Source organism: Eubalaena glacialis, chromosome 1 (assembly GCF_028564815.1).
Source record: "Eubalaena glacialis isolate mEubGla1 chromosome 1, mEubGla1.1.hap2.+ XY, whole genome shotgun sequence".
Classification (NCBI taxonomy): Eukaryota; Metazoa; Chordata; class Mammalia; order Artiodactyla; family Balaenidae; genus Eubalaena; species Eubalaena glacialis.
The window spans coordinates 46342329-46361775 of record NC_083716.1 but is presented as its reverse complement, the minus strand read 5'-3'; the positions used below and the strand labels follow the sequence as shown (position 1 = coordinate 46361775).

At 42.0% G+C, this 19447-nt stretch overlaps 1 protein-coding gene across 1 annotated transcript; it reads left to right on the top strand.

The window, feature by feature from the left end:
* Positions 1 to 95: 95 nt before the first annotated feature.
* Positions 96 to 16815, top strand: ZNF239 (zinc finger protein 239). The gene is made up of 4 exons (XM_061176912.1): positions 96 to 1022; positions 6876 to 7001; positions 11532 to 11666; positions 13880 to 16815. The coding sequence occupies exon 4, from the start codon at positions 14137 to 14139 to the stop codon at positions 15355 to 15357; it is 1221 nt and encodes a 406-aa protein (XP_061032895.1). The 5' UTR covers positions 96 to 1022; positions 6876 to 7001; positions 11532 to 11666; positions 13880 to 14136; the 3' UTR covers positions 15358 to 16815.
* The last annotated feature ends 2632 nt before the right edge of the window (positions 16816 to 19447 follow it).

The following is a 19447-nucleotide window of genomic DNA, read 5'->3' as shown; positions in this document are numbered from 1 at the left end:
CCGCTGCTTTCTGGGACTTGTAGTTCGGAGCTGTAGGCTCTGGAGCGGGGCCGTAAAGCGAATCCTGTGCTTCCAGGTGTCGGATTCCACGTGGGAGGTGAGAGCAGTATGGCCGCCCGCGCAATCCGTGCGGCCTGCAGAGAGGCGTCTGGCGGTCGAGTTGTGGGAGTGCCGCGGGGGAGGCGCTGGGCCACAGGGGCCCGGAAGCCTGGCGGGCGGCCGTGGGAGGGCGCGCGTCCTGGCGGAGGTGCGAGCACGGGCCGCACGTGTGTCCGCTCGCCGCGGCCGCCGCTGCGTTCCCCGGTCCTAGCCGCGGTCACCTGACACCAGGCGGCCCCTAGCGCTAAGCCGGCCGCGGCTACGAGAGGCTCTTCTCTCGCCTGCCTCAGCTCCGGCCTTGGCCGGCTTGGGAGCTTCGCAGTTGGCCGGCCTTTTCCGCGCCGGTGACTGGCCTTATTCGAAGGAGGATTTCAGTGGACGTTAGGGGACCGAGAGGGGCTCCTGTGAGAGACCGAAGTTTCCGTCCCCACAGCCCTGTCCGCGCTGAAAAGAGATTGCGTCAGAGCCCCTGCACCCCAGAAACGACTCAGGCCTTCAGGCGTCTCGGGCAGCCGAAATCTCTGCCGAGAGGCGACACATCCGACCGGAGAGCTCCTACTGCTCTAACTAGAACGTTAGGGCAAAAATCGCAAAGCCTGGGGAAACGGGCACATCTTAGAGCTGCTGGGGCCAGTGGGATTTTCTTACCCTCATGGGTTTGCGGGGGAGGCTTGGCCTGTTTGGTCCAAAGCCTAGTGGAGAGAGGCGAGGGAGGTGCAGCTTGGAGAGACAGGAAAGGCACCCCAGGAGAGGGTGTGTGAAGGTAGCAGGAGCTGATTAACTTTTTTCCTACAGTCTTGCTGGACTGCTGCTTAGTCTATGTCCTGCAAGGTGGACTTGATTTTCATGGTTTTTTCGCTTTCCCTAACTCTACTTTTCCAGGCCTCTATCCTTCTTGAGAGGAGGAAATGACCAAGTTCCAGGTGAGTTGGGGTTTCTCTTCTCTGAGAATGGAAATAACCTTTCTTTCTTGGGAAGGACATCAGCATTAATTGAGTGCGTTATCTGGTGTCAGGTCCTGTCTTGGTTGTGTGGTTTTTTTATTTATTGTCCGACTTCAGCGTGAGACATACAGTATTCTATAAATATGGGTGTAGGAACATTAAGATACTAAGAGCATATAGATATCAAATGATGTCACCAGAGTCTGCACAGATAATCTGCTGACTTTAAATTCCACCTCAGTTTTCAGTGAACTACTCTGCCTCCATGAATTTGGCCCACTCACCCGAGCACTGGGCTATGCTCTTTTATTGAAAGACTCCACACAGCATCTTTGTCTGCTCCTGTCTCTCAAAGCATGCCTTTTCCTGCCAGGCATTTCACGCACATTGAAAGTCATTCAAAGCTGTTACATGCTCAGTCCAGTGCTAAGTGGTCTTAGGAAAACAAATAGAATTATAAACTACGGTGCTTTTCTTCATGAGCAGGTGATGTATATGAAAAAAAGTATGCACATTACCAGTAATCATTTATTAAACCTGAATGAGTTAAAGACATGAGAAAATTTGTTACATAACAACACCGTAATTACCATATCACTCCCAAAAATGCTCCTCAACCAGGCTGTGCATCAGAATTATCTGTGGTGTTCTTTTAAGAATTAAAGGTTCCTAGGCACCATTCCCCTAGACCTACTAAAAGGAGAATTTCACTTTTTTATCCCTTTGATCTTTTGTACATCCAAAGATTTATTGCATTTATTGTGAAATACTTCTCTACATACTTGATATGAACATCACTAAGGTAGATAAGATGGGTTGCTCATCTTGTGTGCTCTGGTTGTTTTGTTCCCTTTACCAACATATCCACATGTTTAATTGGTACAGTAAACTGTTGAATTACTTTTAAAAAGTAGCACTTTTTTAAAAAACAATTTCTCATTTGTCTCCACAAAACCATTTCTAGAAAGTTACGTCAAGACTGACACTTAGTATTAAAGAATGTTGGAAAAGGAAAGGGTCAGCCAGCCCCTTCTCTGCCTTGGTGCCATCCTCTTACAGAGGGGAGCCCTAATTCTGAGGGAGCTGGGGGGAAGCACCATTTCTCTTATTGCAGAGAGCAGCAAAGTCAGAAGTAAACCCCATGTTTTCTAACTCCATGCTGTTTCTTCTCTGTAACTAAACAGGTCATCACACCAGAAGTGATTTGAATAAAATATCAGGCTGGATTTTTTTTTATAGTTAGATGACATTTTTTTTTTAATTGAAGTATAGTTGATTTACCATGTTTCAGGTGTACAGGCTGGATTTTAAGGGGAAAAAAATTAGTTCTTAACACCGCCACCAGTAAGACCATCTTTTTGCTTGGCAAAAACAATCCTCACATCCATAGGAAGACAGCATGAGCTCTTATAAAAATTGGTTTGTTTAGAGGACAGTAAGCTACTTCAAGGTACTGAAAGCATGACATCTCTGTGCCTTGAAAATAATTGAGAACGTCAGCGAAGATTGACGTAAGTAAGACCCTGTGCTCTTTTTATTTTCCTTCTCTTCTGTCTCTTCCCTAATGAAGATTATTCACGGTGATGAAGTTGGGGATTGCTAGTATAGTGAAATTTTGAGATTCTGGCATATGTTAATAATTTTTTGAATTTAAATAAAGGACTTCATTCCACCAGTACTTACTGTTTTCTGTGTACCAGGCGTTGTCTTTGAGTCTGCTGAAAGGCAGGAGTCCCATTTAACCCCCCTCTCCCTCTGTGATCTTGGATAAGTCACTTCACAGTTATGAACCTTAGTTTTCTCATCTTTAAAATGAGAGTGCTGAGCTTGATGATCTCAAGGTTTCTCTTATTTCATTATTTAAATTGAATGTGAATTTATAAATATTTACCATTTAGATTTTGAGTCAGTTGTGCTAGTTGCTGAGGATTTAAAGATTAGTTGAGTGTGGTCCCTATCCCTGAGAATCTTATAGCCAATTTGGGAGACAAATTTAATAGCTATAGTAGAGGTATATGCAAGATACTGTGAGATCTTTGAGAAGGAGACATTTAACATATCCTTATGCTTCAGAAAGGAGGTTGTTGATTGTCCTGAAACTGAAGTGGATGGGAGGATGGGAGAAATATAAGTCAGGGCAGGAGCAACATGTAAAGGGCTCTTCTAGACTAGAGCATGACATTCGGATGACTACAGGTAATCCAGGGTGATGACAGCTTCTGCCCATCACTGCCTTCTGCATCACTGTTTCCTGCCCCTAAGTAAATTGTTGGATCTAGCAGGGGTGGGCTCTAGAAAGGAAGTGGTAAGTTATGTGATATATGTAGTTTCGAGGAGTTTGACATTTACATTAGTACAGAAACTACTGTCCTGTAGCCTTATACTTTGGTTGGCCTTCAGGATACTGAGTCCATTCTCCCACAGGAAGCACAAGTTCCACCTTGGGGTGACTGAATAGCTCCACTGGTACCTGGGGAGATTATTCATTATTCAGATTCTTTCATTTCCAACTTTGTCTTGCTTTAGCAAGACCACTGTTTCCTCTTTTTCCTTTCCCCTGACACACTGAGTCCTCTAATTTGGTCCACTGTCATACCATTTCTCATCTTGGAATTTTCAGCCTACTACAAAGTTGGTAGTCCATCAACATATCCTTTCTGTTTTCAGCATGGAATTCTCCCTACCACTTTATCTGTGGGATCTTAAAAAATTAATAACTCTTGACTGTCTGATCCTTGGATTGAAACATGACAAAACTTGTATTTTGAAGGTCTGGTAAAGAGTTATTGTGGCCTAGCTAAGAAATGAGGGCCTTTCCTAGAATAGTAGGAGCAGAGGTAAGAAGTAACATGCTGGAGGGAGATTTAGGAGATAGAATTGACAAGAAGTGGTTTGATTATGGTTAAGGTAGGAAAGGAGTCTTAGATATCTCAGATGACAAGGTGGAAAATGGATTAAAAAATAAAAGAGAAGAAAGATCACTGATGGACTTGAATCTCAGAAGGGAAGAAAGGATTCCATCTAGAATGCACAAGGAGAGGTTAGCCATGGACAGAAAGAAACCTTTTGTCTCTGAAAAGAAAAAGTCCAAAAGAGGAGTAGCTAATCTGACTGCTGATACTCCCCAGCCCTGTTTTCCTAACAGCCGTGTTTATGCCTCTAAGGCCACAGCCTCTGCTTCTGCTTCTTCTTTGTCCCACCTTTGCACAGGGTCTTGCAGCCTTCTCTAGTCCAACCTCATCCCTCTTCCTCAGACACAGTGGAGACTGTGACCTTTAGAGGAGAGCCTGGGAGGAAACAGCTGCTTCTCCTTTGGTGACTAGTGGGGTAGAGTCACTCCTGCCGGGGCACCTGGTTGTCCTCAGTTTCCTGAGGAGGGTGTGGGTGGTGTCCCTTCAGGCTGAGGCCTATGGTGTCAGCATTTCTGAAGGTTACTGGGTACTCCCCTGGCCCCAAGTTGAACCGCTGCTTTGGGCTTCACTGGCTCTCAGTTGTTTTGTGTATATTCCATTCTCTGCTTTTCAGGGTGTGGCCTGCAGACTGGTGCCAGCCCACAAACTGCTTGTTACCAGTCTATAAAGATATAAGGACAGAAATTGAGAGTTTTTTTAAATTTTATATCTGTTGAATCTCATTTTAAAAATTGGCATTGGTATTTTATATGTCTGCATTCTTATTTTCTAGTAACTTTTTAAAAATTGTATTTTAAAAAATACATCTGTGACATGTTAGAAAAATCTTAAAAGAAACTGGTCCTTCACCAGAGGTAGTTCAAGAAGTGTTGCTCCATCAGTAGAACCTTGGAGGGAACCAGACTCACTGTGAGGTTAACTAAATAAGTACTTGGACTCTTTTTACATGCCAGGCCCTGCTGGAGGCCTTGGGGATGCAGCCATGAACAAATCAGGCAGCCTCTGTTCTTGGGGAACTTAGTAGGGAGAGACAGACTGTAAATAAGAAAGAAAATGTATAAATTAGAAAATGAGATAAGGCATAAGTACAAAGATAATAAAACAGGGAGAAGTGATGGTTACTGGACGCTCCCATGGATTAGGCAGTCAAGGAAATGCTTCTCTGAGGTGGCGGTTCGGCTGAGATTTGAATGATGTAGAGAAAGAACATTCTGGGCAGAGGGGATAGCCAGTGCAAAGGCCATAAGTGGGATGAGTTTGATGTGGTCACAGGGGCCAGGTGACTTGTGAGGGAGGAGGGACTCAGGCTGAGATTGGAGAAGTGACAGGACCCCAGTCTGTAAGGCCTTGCAGGCCAAGATGAAGAGCCTGGATTTTACTCGGTGTCCATGGAAACGCCTTTGGAGAGTTTCATGCCTTGAGTGGTATGTGTTTTGAAAGATCACCCAGGCTGCTGTGTGGAAAATCCGTCACGTGGGGGAGCAAGAGATACAAATTTAGGTTAGTGCAGGTGGAGAGTTAATGAAGGCTGGGACTTGTAATGATAACAGTGTGAGGTGAAAAGAAATGGGTAGCTTCAGATATGTTTTAGAGGCAGAGTTGAGAGGACTTGGTGATGGATAAAATATGAGGAAGTGAGAAGAGAATCAAAATGACTTCCAGAATTTTGGCTTGAGCAATTGGGTGCGTCGTGTGGCTCTTTACTAAAATGGGGACAACAAGGGAAGACCAGATACTGATGGAGATTATTGGGAGCAAGAATTCTGTTTGGGGCTTGTTGAGTCTTAAGTGCCTTTTAGACATCCAAGTGTAGATGTAGGTGGGAAATTGGAGCCTGGAGTTGAGAAAGGTTAGTGCTAGAGGTATATAGGAATACCTAAGGAGAATATTTTTTGGTTGTGTGTAAATGTGCTATTTTTATTTCTTCCAGGAATGGTCAACTACTTAGTTTAGAAGAAGAAAGGACATATGATTTATATGACTAGGGAAAAAATTGAGATCAGAAGTGTACTTTGGCTGAGAGGAAAAAAGAGGAAGGATCAAAGGATGGTGATCTTGATAAAGCAGATGTCATGGAGGAGGAAGAGGAGAAAAAATAGGAAGATGTTTTTAAGGTGTGAATTTTGAGATATTAATATTTCAAAAGAACAGTGGTCCAAATAGTGAAATGGCCCTAATTATGGTTGTTAAGGCAGAGATCATTGGCATTAAAGAGATTAAGAGGGATTCCCTGGTGGCGCCATGGTTAAGAATCCGCCTGCCAGTGCAGGGGACACGGGTTCGAGCCCTGGTCCGGGAAGATCCCACATGCCGCAGAGAAACTAAGCCCGTGCACCACAACTACTGAGCCTGCACTCTAGAGCCTGCGAGCCACAACTACTGAAGCCTGCACGCCTAGAGCCCATGCTCTGCAACAAGAAAAGCCACCGCAGTGAGAAGCCCGCACACTGCAACGAAGAGTAGCCCCCGCTCGCTGCAACTAGAGAAAGCCTGCCTGCAGCAACGAAGACCCAACGCAGCCAAAAAAAAAAAGAGAGAGAGAGATTAAGAAATGTGAGGTTAGCGTGTTGGGTAATTTGTTCTCATGAGTGTTGAGGTTGTCAGGATAACAGTAGGAATGGGGCGGAAAGGACAACTCAGCAGTGACCATGAGATGACACTGATAAGGAGAGATTCAGTAGTAGGATAGCTTGAGCTTGGGTGAGTTGTGGGCAGGAGGGGAAGTATTGGGAAGGAAGTAGCAAAGGAGATGAGAAAGGAAAGGTTTTCCATCCAAACTTGACTTGGATCACCCCGATCCTTGAACTGCACACTTCCTCTGTACCCTTCTCCCCTCTTCCAGCGCTCCCAACCTCACCTTCCTTCTGGGGCCTTTGTGCAGATGGTTGTCAGTTGAGGAGGAATGTGCTTAATCTTTTAGGAACCAGTAACCTTCAAGGATGTCTCTGTGGATTTCACCGAGGAGGAGTGGGGTTGCTGGACCCTGCTCAGAGGAAGCTGCACACAGCTGTGATGCTGGAAAACTACAGTCACTTGGTCTCAGTGGGTAAGAACATGAACCTGGACACCAGTGCACTGGAGTCTCTGTTTCTTCAATTTTAAATATCATTTGGGCTTGGGCCCCGGAAGCTGTAGTTCAGGAATCAGTTTCCTAATTTCTTTTTGGCAGAAAAGGATGTTTCTGATTATTCTAAGCAGCTAAAGAACTTTACTTGGTAAGAATTAGAGAATGGTAACCTTAGTGAGTTGTCCAAGAAACCATACCTGGTCCATCACTTACAAGCCAGAGTTTGGGACTGAATTTTTTTTTTTCCCCCCCACAGTCACCCAATCCCTGTGTGTTTCTCAGATGTGCTCTCTCAGTTGGAGCAAGTTGAAGATCATTATATAATGGAGAATTCTCCATGCCCATTACCTTTAGTTCCTGGTGTAAAGCCTCTAAACTCCCCACCTGGCTTTCAAGGCCCTTCATGCCCTACTTTTACCTATAGAGCATTATTCTCTGCTGCCCCAATGTCACCCTCCTTTCCAGCTAAGCCTGTTTCCCTGAGGTCCTCCATGCTTCCTTGTTCTGGGACCTTTGATTACCATGCTCTGGTTTCTGGTTAATTTTGTCCGTTAAGATTTTATTTGAACTCCATTACCTGTGTGAAATCTTTGACTACCCTTCCCTTTCGACCTCCTTCTTTTCTCAGAACTTTCAATTTATATCTCACGCAGGCTCAGACCTGATTACATATTATTTTATATGCTTTTATTTTAACCATTGGATCTGCAAGTCTGATTTATTTTCTTGTTTCCAGCCAGGTTTCTGGAGGGAAAGCAATGTATCTAATACTTCCGCTGCTATATGTACATAGTCAAGATTTAAAAATTGACTGCTGTAGAGTTTAGCAGCAAAGAAATACGTCTTACAGTCTTGTAAAAGAGACATTATGGTAAACACAGTATGTTACTATAAATAAATTCAGTAAGTCCTATGAAGGACAGAGAATTGTGCTCTGAGAGAATGAAGGCATGGGATGGGACAAGGGTGAAGTATGTATTGTTGAGAGTTTCAAGGAAAGCTTCTGAAGTGACATTTAAACTGAGTTCCAAAGGATTAATGGGCATTAAACAGGTGACTGGGTAGGGGAAGAATATTCCAGGCAAGAGACTAGTGCGAGGGAAGACCCGAAGACCTAAAAGAAGGAGTGTGGCTAGAATACAGGGAGCATCTGGGAAGAATAGAGTGGGGCCTGGCACATTCATGGCATTAAAGGCATGGGTAAAAAATATGAATTTGTGTTGAGTTCAGTGAGAAGCCATTAGAACAATGAAATGGTATGAACTGATTTACCCAGGATCACTGGGACTGCTTTATAGACTGGTTTGCGGAGAGGCAAAAGTGAGGTAGGATATATGCTTACAGTTTCAAGCTCTGCTCTAGGTTTTCCTTTTTCTTTGATATAAAATTGAACATAGTTTTCCAACTTTTTTTATGCAAGTAAGATATAAAAATCACAAAATTCCAAGAACACAGATGAAGATTATGAAGTAAAATCACTAATAATAGCTTGTGTATCCGTTTTTTCTGTGTTCTCCATGTATGCATTTTACAAAGACGTGTTAAAATTTTATGAGGTTATACTGTATGTATTTTTCAACTGGATGTTTTACATCATATGTCTTAGAGATCTTTGTTATGTCATATTAACTCCCTGTAAAAGGACCCCTTTTCTCATTACGTCAGCATTTTCTTCTACTATTACATACTCATTCTTGATAATATTTAAATATTTTAAAAAAACAGTTATCACAAGATTTCACTACTGCTTATAAAACCTACCATTAATACAGTTCCTCCTCCACTGATTTTCATAGACCTGTCATTTCTGCAGCCGTTCCCAAGTATTGTACAGCAAGGATGTTGAAGCAGTGTCCTTTGACCATTTAATAACTTCAGCCCACCTCCTGGTTTAACTGCTCCAAACTGCACAGCTTTTCTCAGTGTTATTTTTTCCTTTTTCTTTTTGCCACGATTTTTAAACTTTGCAAACTTTGCACAAAAAGTAAAACATTCACCTAGGTAAAACAAATCCTATTGAAAGGCTTATAATACAAACCAGTCTCCCTGCTCTGCTGCTCTTCATGCCACAGAGTGGCTTCTCAAAGCCCTCAGTTTGAATCCTTTCACTTGTTCCTTATGGTGTTTGCCTTCATATTTACAAATATGCTCATGCAGTTACTTATTTTCCCTTTTTTAAAGAACAAATGCTGCACTCACATGGTTAAGAAAAGAAGCATTAAAATATGCACAATGTTACTTGCAGTTATGCCTAAAAAAGCCGGGAAAAAATGTACACTGAGGATTTTGGACAAGCTGGAGAAGGGCAGAAAACAAATTATACATGAGTAGCAAAGAAAAGATTTGCAAATGTACTAAATGTTTTTAAATGATTAAAGTTATACTATAAAAATAAAAACAAATTAAAAGGTGCGCAGTGAAAACTTTCTTTCATGTCCCTAACTCCACTCTACCCAGGTTCTGGTCATTTGCTGTCACAAACTGTCTGCAGTGACTAAATCTTGAGCAAGCATCACTTCACAACTGTGCCAGGAAATCTGAAGAATAAAACCCCCAAGCTGGACTGCTGAGTGCATGCATTTGTGATTTTGATACATAATTGTTAAAGTGTCTTTCTGGGAGGGGGGGGTGATACCAATTTACACTTACAAGCTGTGTCACCATGCTTTGGGTTTTTGCCAGTGTTAACAGGTAGAAAATGGCACCACATTATAGTTTTAATTTGAATTTATTATATTATGGTATACTGCAATTTTTTTCAGTTTATCAATATTTGATATTTTGTATTGACTTCTTTACGTCATAGATGAGGATTTAGCTCTTTTACATTATTTCTCCCAACATGCCCATCTTTCCAAGAATTTGTCAGTCGCATCAGTGGTTAATGCTTAGTTGCTTTGACTTCATAATTCTTGTTCCTGCAGAGTCAAATAGTATACTATGATTACAGTTACTTTTTTTTTTTTTAATGGCAATTTTTCAGTATTTTTTTTTTAATTTATTTATTTTATTATTTATTTTTGGCTGCGTTGGGTCTTCGTTTCTGTGCGAGGGCTCTCTCTAGTCGTGGCAAGCGGGGGCCACTCTTCATCGCGGTGCGCTGGCCTCTCACTATCGCGGCCTCTCCTGTTGCGGAGCACAGGCTCCAGACGCGCAGGCTCAGTAGTTGTGGCTCACAGGCCTAGTTGCTCCGCGGCATGTGGGATCCTCCCAGACCAGGGCTCGAACCCGCGTCCCCTGCATTAGCAGGCAGACTCTCAACCACTGCGCCACCAGGGAAGCCCCACAGTTCCTTTTTTTGTTTGTTTTTTCCCTTTCCTAAAACTAATACTTGTTTTTCAAAATATATTTTATTTGGGGTTTTTTCCTTTCCATTCTGTTTTACAGAGTTTTGGTTGATTTGGTTAATTATTGTTTTCTTTTATATATCAACGATTGATTCAGCTTGTCTGTTTTATTGACTTCTTTGCTCACTGCTATTTATTGTATATCATCTTATTCTTAAAGTAATTTAAAAATTTTTTGCTACAGTACATTGCTGAATAATTGTTTCAGTAATTGTTTAAATCTTTTCTTATCTGACAAAGTGTCTATTCCTCCCACTGAAATGTTTGATTGGCTGGGTATAGAATGGAATGCTAATTTCACAATCACTTTACCTCCAAAATTAGAAGATACTGCTCAGTTAACTTCAGGTATACAATATTGCTGTATAGTAGTTCAATATAATTCTCATTTATATTTGCACATAACCTGGCTTTTCTGTCTGGATGCTTTTAGCATTTTCTGGGTTTGTTTGGGGTTTTTTTTTCCTTGACGTCCTGAGGTTTCACATTTAGTGACCTCTGAATCTTGAATTCTAGGAAACATTTTTTTCCTGTTAGTTCTTTGATCATTTCTTTCCCTTCATTCTACCTCCACTGTATTCATCGAACTCCTACAAGATGGGCTTTTAACTTTTATCTTTGCATCTGTCTACCCTTTACTCTTCATTCCAGGAGTACCCCTCAATCTTCCACCTTAGCCGGATGTTCGTTTTGCTCTTCAACCCATCTAGATTGCAGGCCTTAGAATCAGACTGCCTCACACCTGGGAGCTATGACACAAGTTACTTGATCATTTCAACCTTGGTTTCTTCTGGTGTAGAATGGGTGTCCTAATAGTTCCTCTCACATAAGATCATGCAACCAGTGTCTGAGTGCTTCAGATGAGCATAGTAGATCTTAAATATTATGATTATCATCTTTTTCAATCCTTTCATTAATTTAGAAGAATTCTGATTATTCTTCATAGCAATGTGTTTATATTTTATTATTAGATTGTCCCATTTTTTTAGATGTGATATCCCCTCAGATTTCTCTGGGATTTTAATTATGAACCTTTTAAATTCTATTTCCTCTGTTTACTGTTTCTTGAGTTTGTGTCTCTCTTTATTGATGTTAGTTTTCTACATTTTTTTTTTTGTCTCCTTATGTTTTCTCAATTGTCTCTCTTTCCCCCCCCCCCCAGAAGTCTTATGTTCACAGTGATACTGGAGTGTACATCCGCAGCTGATGCTCAACCCTTTTTGGTGCATGCGTGTTCTACTTACAGGGGACACCTCTGCTGACTGGGCTTGGGATGGATCTAATAAGAATCCAGATGGTGAGTGATGTAGACCCTTTTTTTTTGAGGTTACCTCTTCAGGCCAGTAAGTTATCTGGGACATGCCCTGCTTCAGTCTCCAGCTCTGGGGTGTCCTCCTTGTCAGAAATTCCACTTCGCAGGTTTTCTTGAGGCTTTATCCTGGGTACATGTGGAGTCAGTTGCTTCTTTTTGTACCTCAATCCTGTCATTGTACAGGTTTGGCATTACCTCAGCTTCTGCTTCCCTCTTCAGCCCAAATAATACTATTAGGAGTCCTTCTTTGGCGGACAATTTATTTTGTTTTTGAAGCTTTATATGAGGCCGCTACCCTTAGCCTCCCAGTATTTCATTTTTTGTGGGGAAGAGGGTCGTTGGGAGAGTGGTGCTGCAGCAACTAGTTGAGCCATTAGAAATGCCTAACATGATTTGATAACCTCCTTCCAGAATAAACCTCTCTTACTTCTTAAGTGTTGATTCTGAGCTTGGAATTTCTAGGACTTCTTGAGAATTTCTCCTACTTCTTTAGGAGGCTTTTTTTGTACATAATTTGAGCTGTGCATTTGTTTTTTTTTTTAGTTTCTCCATTAGACCTCATCCATCTGCTCTTTATCACTAGGAATTCCCCAGCATTCTAGTGATGACAACCTTTCTTTTTTTTCCAAGACTATTGTGTTTTTGTTTTTGTTTTTTTGTTATTTCAGTGTAATATGAGGATCTTCACGCTAATTGCTTTGACTAACATACATACCACAGATCTTCCTTGACTTACAATGGGGTTACATTCCCATAATCCCATTGTAAATTGCAAATAGTGTTAAGTCAAAAATGCATTTAATACACCTAATCTACCGAACACCATAGCTCAGCCTAACCTACCTTAATCATGCTCAGAACACTTAAATTAGCCTACAGTTGGGCAAAATCATCTAACACAAAGCCTATTTTATAATAGTGTTGAATATCTCCTGAAGTTTATTGCATACTATACTGAAAATGAAAAACAGAATGGTTATAGGCATATTGCTTGGAGCTGTGGCTGCTGCCGTTGCCCAGCATCATGAGAGAGTATTGTCCAGCATACTGCTAGCCCAGGAAAAGATCAAAATTCAAAGTACTGTTTCTACTAAATGTACATCGCTTTCACACCACCATAAAGTTGAAAAATCGTAAGTCAAGCCATCATAAGTCAGGGACCGTCTATAGTAAGTCTAAAATCTGTATTCCTAGCACAGTTCTCTCCCAGGAGTTCCAGACCCATGTATCTCGCTGCTTACTGAACAGTGCAAGAATGTTCCACCAACAGCACAAATTAAACAAGTCAGATTCTGAGTTTGTTATCTGTCACCCTTCCCCACTCCAGCCTTGGAGATTGATTCCCTATGTTATGGTATAGTACCCCCATACCTAAGTCACTCAAGGAACTTGAGGATCATGCTTGGTGCCTCCTTTCCCTTTTGAGTTTAGTCAGTCATCATGTGATTTAGAATGAATCTCTCCCTTTCTCTCCGTAACTATCCTCCTTATCACTTTTCTTCTGATTCACTACAGCAGCTCTCTCTCTCTACCTTAAAGTCTTGCTCATTTCTGATGGTGTTTATAATCAAAGTCAGTCGTTTCATTCCCAGTTGTAATCCTTTAATAGCTTTACATCTCTGAGGGGATCTCTGAGTACACACCAAGCCCTTTGAACATGTCATATTTTCTCTCTCCACATTTCACTTTTTTTTTTTTCCTTACATTTGCTCCCAGAAATCTTCCCCAAGGTTTGAGCTGAATGCCCCTACTCTGTGCTCCCATGACTGGGTGTGCATGCATCTATAGTAGCACTTACACGGTATTATTGTTGACCTATTTGTCCTTCTTCCCAGTAGACTCTAGTGTGTCAAGCAAAAGGATTTCTATTTTCTTCTTTGTATCCCCAGCACCTATTAGATTACCAATTAAATGCAAATTTAATTAAAACGAAGTAAAGTGAAATGAAATGTGGCAAGGATGTGGGATCCATAGCCTTCTGCAGGGCTAGGGTATGAATACTTCTATTGGCTTTACTTAAAAGCAGAGACAAGATTTCTGTCTTGTGTACCCAAGCCCTTTCCCTTCCTGACATTAACCCAAAGGACATGACTATAAGGACAAGACTGAACTTTTTGCTAGTTACCTTAGGCACTCCAGTTCTGAAATCTTGAAATCTACCCTTTGTTTGTTATCATTGAATTCTCTTTGTTCCCTAGGAGACTTGAATGAAAATTCTGTGGAGAATCAACAGAAAGGACTTAGGTTATCTCTTACCTGAATAGCTTTCCTCCTGGCAAATTTTGGAAGAGATGGCCAGTACAATAACTGGGAGTCAGGATTAAATTGTGAATCTTCAGTGTACAGGAACCCTGAACTAGATCTTCCCACTTGTCAAAAGTGGGGAGAAGCATCTTCTCATATTTCCAAAAACAAAAGCAGTTTGGTGACTCTTCAGAGTGATGATTTAAAAAACATGGAAAGTGAAGAATATTTGTCTTTGAAAGTCCCAAGCCAAATGGCCACACAGGACTCCTCAGTGACGTTCTGTAAGAATGAGCCCCAAGATCCTCAGGAAAGCAAAAGTCTGTTTGTAACTGAAGAAAGCACTGAGAGGAAAATCTCAGAGGGGAAAAGTCCTCCCATCGACCATTGTTCAGAGAAACTTCAAAATAAACTTGTGTCTGATGTAAAAGAAGTGGTCTCGCCCTCATTCAGAGGTGAGACAATATGCCAGATTGGCCAGTCGAAAGAATCCTTGGATCCCTTTGACTGTAACCACAAGGACATGTGTGGTTGGAAATCATGGGTGATCAGTCGTAGTCATCAGAGAGCTCATACAGAGGAGAAGCCCTGTACCCATTATGACTGTGGGAAAATACATACCACCAGCCCAGGTGGTCACCCAGGTGAGAAAATCCACACTGCCGAGAAACTATACAGATGTAGTCAGTGTGGTAGGGACTTCAGTGAGCGCTCAGAGCTAGTCCTTCATCAGAGGGACCACACAGAAGAAAAGCCCTACAGATGTGATCAGTGCGGGAAGGGCTTCACGAGAAGCTCAAGTCTCCTCATCCACCGCGAAGTCCACGCAGATGAGAAGCCTTATAAGTGCGACAAGTGTGGGAAGGGCTTCACAAGGAGTTCAAGTCTGCTCATTCATCACTCAGTCCACACAGGCGAGAAGCCTTACAAATGTGACAAGTGCGGGAAGGGCTTTACCCAGAGCTCCAAACTGCATATCCACCAGCGAGTGCACACCGGAGAGAAGCCCTATGAGTGCGGGGAGTGTGGTATGAGCTTCAGTCAGCGCTCCAACCTGCACATCCACCAGCGCATCCATACGGGGGAGAGGCCCTACAAGTGTGGAGAGTGTGGGAAGGGCTTCAGTCAGAGTTCAAACCTTCACATCCACCGGTGCTCACACACGGGGGAGAAGCCTTACCAGTGCTATGAGTGCGGGAAGGGCTTCAGCCAGAGCTCAGACCTCCGCATCCACCTCAGAGTCCACACTGGAGAGAAGCCCTATCACTGCGGCAAGTGCGGGAAGGGATTCAGCCAGAGCTCCAAACTCCTTATCCACCAGAGAGTCCACACCGGAGAGAAGCCCTACGAGTGCAGCAAGTGTGGGAAGGGCTTCAGCCAGAGCTCCAACCTCCACATCCACCAGCGGGTCCACAGGAAAGATCCCCATTAAATGAGGTCTTCAATCGCATGCTTGTACTCTAAACACTTATTTTTAACATCACTCTTACTTTTATATTCTCAGGATATAGTAAGAGTTATTCAGATAAGTTCCCTCACTGGAAAATCATTCATTTGAAGTATTTAAGTACCAAGCACTTTATTATGCTACACAGTGAATTGATTGCCCTTGTTCCTCAGATGGGTAGAGTGAAAACGTCTGTACTTTGCTGTTCAGCCAGTGTTACTAGAACTACGTATCCTACCCAGCATTTTTAAGTGCAAGAACCTTATATTTGTCCAAGCAGAACATGTTTCCTTCGTTCACATTCTCTGAGAAATTGGAACTTTGGCTTCTCTTCAAATCATGTGCCTTGTGTTTTCCTATTTCCTTCCAGCCCTGAGTAGCCCTCTCTAAATTCTGGTTATACAATATGTTAGTTTTAGATTGAGGGGGTGGTTGGAGATATAATGGGCATGGAAATCTGTTACTGCACACACGTACTACAGGCTGTGGCCTCACAAGAACGTGGAGAAGAGCTACTCGTGCAGTACACCCCACACACTACAGGATGTGGGACCCCTCCCCCTCCTCCCCACAAGGCAACTGCTCAAGAACATAAGTAGTTCTTTTTCCTGGGTGCAGTTAGTCTGTTGGGGTGCTTCCAGGTCTTGCCACCTCAGATGACACCCCCACCAAATTAAAGCCAAGTAGGGTACCTACACCATGTTGAAACATGTTAAATGAAGTTGAAATATATTTAAATGTATTTAATTTGTCTCTCAACACTGAACCTCTCTTATTTCCTTAATTTTCTTCACCACCCATGTTCAGAACCAAAGGAGTCAGGAGAGAGAGTTCTGATATTTTTCTCTTCAGACTTAACTCGTTTTAATATTTGATATACCCCCAAAAAGTCATTTGTTTTTGCAGCACTGTTACTGAACCAGACTTGGGTCTGCTTGCCCATGCACAATAAAGCCAATCTACTGACACTGGGTTGTGAAGGAAGTGCACCATTTATTGCAGGGCACCAAACAAGGGGTCCAAGCAGCTAGTGCTCAAAAGGCCTAAATTCCCTGATGGCTTTCAGGGAAAGATTTTAAAAGACAGGGCGAGGAAGGTGGGACTGTGGGGTGCATGATCAGCTCGTGGACATTCTTCTGATTGGTTGGTGGTGAGTTAATTGAGAGTCAACATCGTCAACCTTCTGTTTCCATCCTGTCTGGGGTCTAATTGCTTGTGGGCAGCATACAGTTAACTTCTTCCACCTGGTGGCAGATTCAGTATCTGCAAAACAGCTCAAAGGACATTGCTCAGATATTATCTATAGCCCTTCAGGAGGAACTATAGGTCCTTGACTTTATTTAATGGCTAAACTATTGTTATTTTTGTCTTGCTTCACTGTTTTCCTTTCTTTCTGCATTTTCTCACTTCTCTGATTAAATTTACTCTTTGGAACTCCGGGAAGGCTTGGAGAGTATGTTTGGGATGACCAGGCTTAAAATATGCACATATAATTCACTTGGGATGTGGAGCTAGGACACCTCAAAGGGTTAAGCTAAAACAAGAAGTTAAAACAAGAAGCTTGTGCAACAGTTGAGAGAAACGTGATTGGAAATACATAACTAGAGTGGAAGTTACTATACAATGAACTCCTAATCGCAGCCCTGATTTTCTAAACAATGACTGATGATTCCCCAAGCAGTGCTCAGGAGGCTGCCCAGTCACCTATATTTCAGTTATCCACCAATGACTAATATCCATACATGAAAAATGGTGGGGGGAGGATATGGATGCAATATTTATTACCTTGAGAAGGTGGGGTTGTAACTGGTATATCCTGATCAAAGGTAACCTGAAGCAGTTAACTGGACATAGATAACAGGGAAGTGACATGTTAACTTAGGGGAAACGTAGTTAATCTCAAAGAAGGAATGGAGGAGGGCCCCAGATTGAGACTTGGCTTCCTTCAAGAGATAGTCCCAGAATATTTGACTCCAACTCAGAGCAGCCCACATGGAATGGTTAGGGTGGTGACCCAGCATCTGCCTTTCGGCATTGCGTAATACACTCGTTTGGATACCGTAAGATGGCATCACAAGTGATGTGATTCTGCTTCAGTGACCTCTAGAATGATGAATGCCTCCCAGTTTCTCCTGCCCTCATAAGATTATATCTGAGCATCTGTTCTGGATTTGACTCGCTTATCATATATGTCTTCTAATTGGCTGATGTATATAATCTATCTGGGACTTGGAGTCAAATAAGATCACAAGAATCCATGTGCACTGAGACCAGAGGGTAGATTTGAAGTCCAAGTCTCAAATGCGTATAAATTAGCCTGTTTTTCCAAGTCTCCTTTTATACATACCTTATCAATGTTTTTAATTATGGTTAGCTTTTACTGTTCTCTTTTAAGCATTACCTTCCTTAATACAACTGAAATGTGATCAGAGTCCTTGGGAAGCATTTCACTGATTGTAGTAAGAAAGTCTGGGGGAAAAAATTAGTTAGAAAAAGAGACTTTTGCATGAAAATGCAGGAAGAACAACAGGGGACGTGTCACATTTCATCAGATCTTAAAGATGCCAATGGATTGAGAAAGAGAAAACACTTTGTTAATTTTTAAGACACACCCCAGGTTCAGAGATGTGAAAATGAAAAAAAAAAAGATAATGTTGCAAAATGGTTCCTTTTCAGAATTCAAGCATTGCCCTAGGATTGATCCTTTACCAGTACTTGAACAAAGAGCTTTGGAAATTCAATAATTGTATTCAATTGATAATTCTAACACTAACTTAGCAAAGAATCTAGGTTACAGATTACTTGTTGAGTACTTAAGATTTTACAATTCTTAAAATTCTTACCTATTCGGTAGGTGCTATTTACTTTCTGTGTGGATCATTTAAGATCTTAAGGTCAAAATACTGGTGAATATGTGATCACTACTTGTAGTCACACTTCTAAATTATAACCTTTTAAATTCTTCCTTTCTCATCCCCCACCCTGATAGCCAGAGTTAGGGGATAAAAAGAAATATGGACGTTCACTTTTGCAGCTCCATGACCTTTCTTATTGTACTTTCATTGAAGAGAAAGGCACATAACTGAGCATGAAGGGCAAGGCTGAACCGTAGGTAATGAGGACCAGGGAAAGTCCAAAGCAACATGCCCGAAGTAGTTGCGAGAGTAAAACTGACATTGGGTTGGTACCTGAGAGCAGGTGATACCAACAAGTAGGTTCAAGAGGTAGAGCTGGGAAAAGCTAAGACATAGGGAGTGTGTGGCAACTGATCGGCAGGGGCTACAAAAATCATTCAGGGTTTGGTCAGCTAAGCAAAATGCTTAAGGGGAAAGGACTAGAAAGTGTGCTTTTGTTAAACATCTCTCTGGACAGCATTAAAATCCTTGAAAGTTTTTACATTTATAATACCACAGCAATAAAGAGAACAAATGAAAAACCACCAGTAAATCGGAGGTCTCAATAAAAATTTGAAATATGGAAGGAGGACAGCTATTGTATCAGAGCAGAAGCAGACACCATTTATACTACTTGCATTAAGGACAAAAAGGAACCAGCTTGGCTCCAGACTCAGAAATGCTTAATACTGTGGAGGACAGGAGTGAGACATGAAGGGAAAGCAGTGAAATTAGTGGCCAGTCGTATACGGGACATTCCCCTCACTCCATACACACTTGCCCTCCTCTGCAACCCCTGTGCATTGTCAACCAGGGACTTACCCTCCAGCAAGAGATGGGAAATTTCTTCTCTGTAGAAATTGAATGGCCCCTAGAGACAGACCTGTATTTTGACTTTTGTGAATCCAACAGCAAAGCAGTTATCTTCTAGCTCCAACGCATTTATAACAGGGCTTCAAAATTCATGAAATAAAAACATGAAATAGCTGTAGACAATTTATCAATTATAGTTAGATATTTCAACACTCTCAGGTAATTGATAGCACAAGTGGACAGAAAATGAGTATCAACTAACTCAACATTTATAGAATACTCCAACAACAGCATAATACACATTCTTTTCAAGTGCACATAATACGGGCTATAAAACAAGTTTCAAACGATTTAAAAGAATGGAAATC

Bases quoted from the DNA above. Each gene is read 5' to 3' on its own strand.
- ZNF239 (XM_061176912.1), top strand. From the start codon at position 14,137: ATGGAAAGTGAAGAATATTTGTCTTTGAAAGTCCCAAGCCAAATGGCC.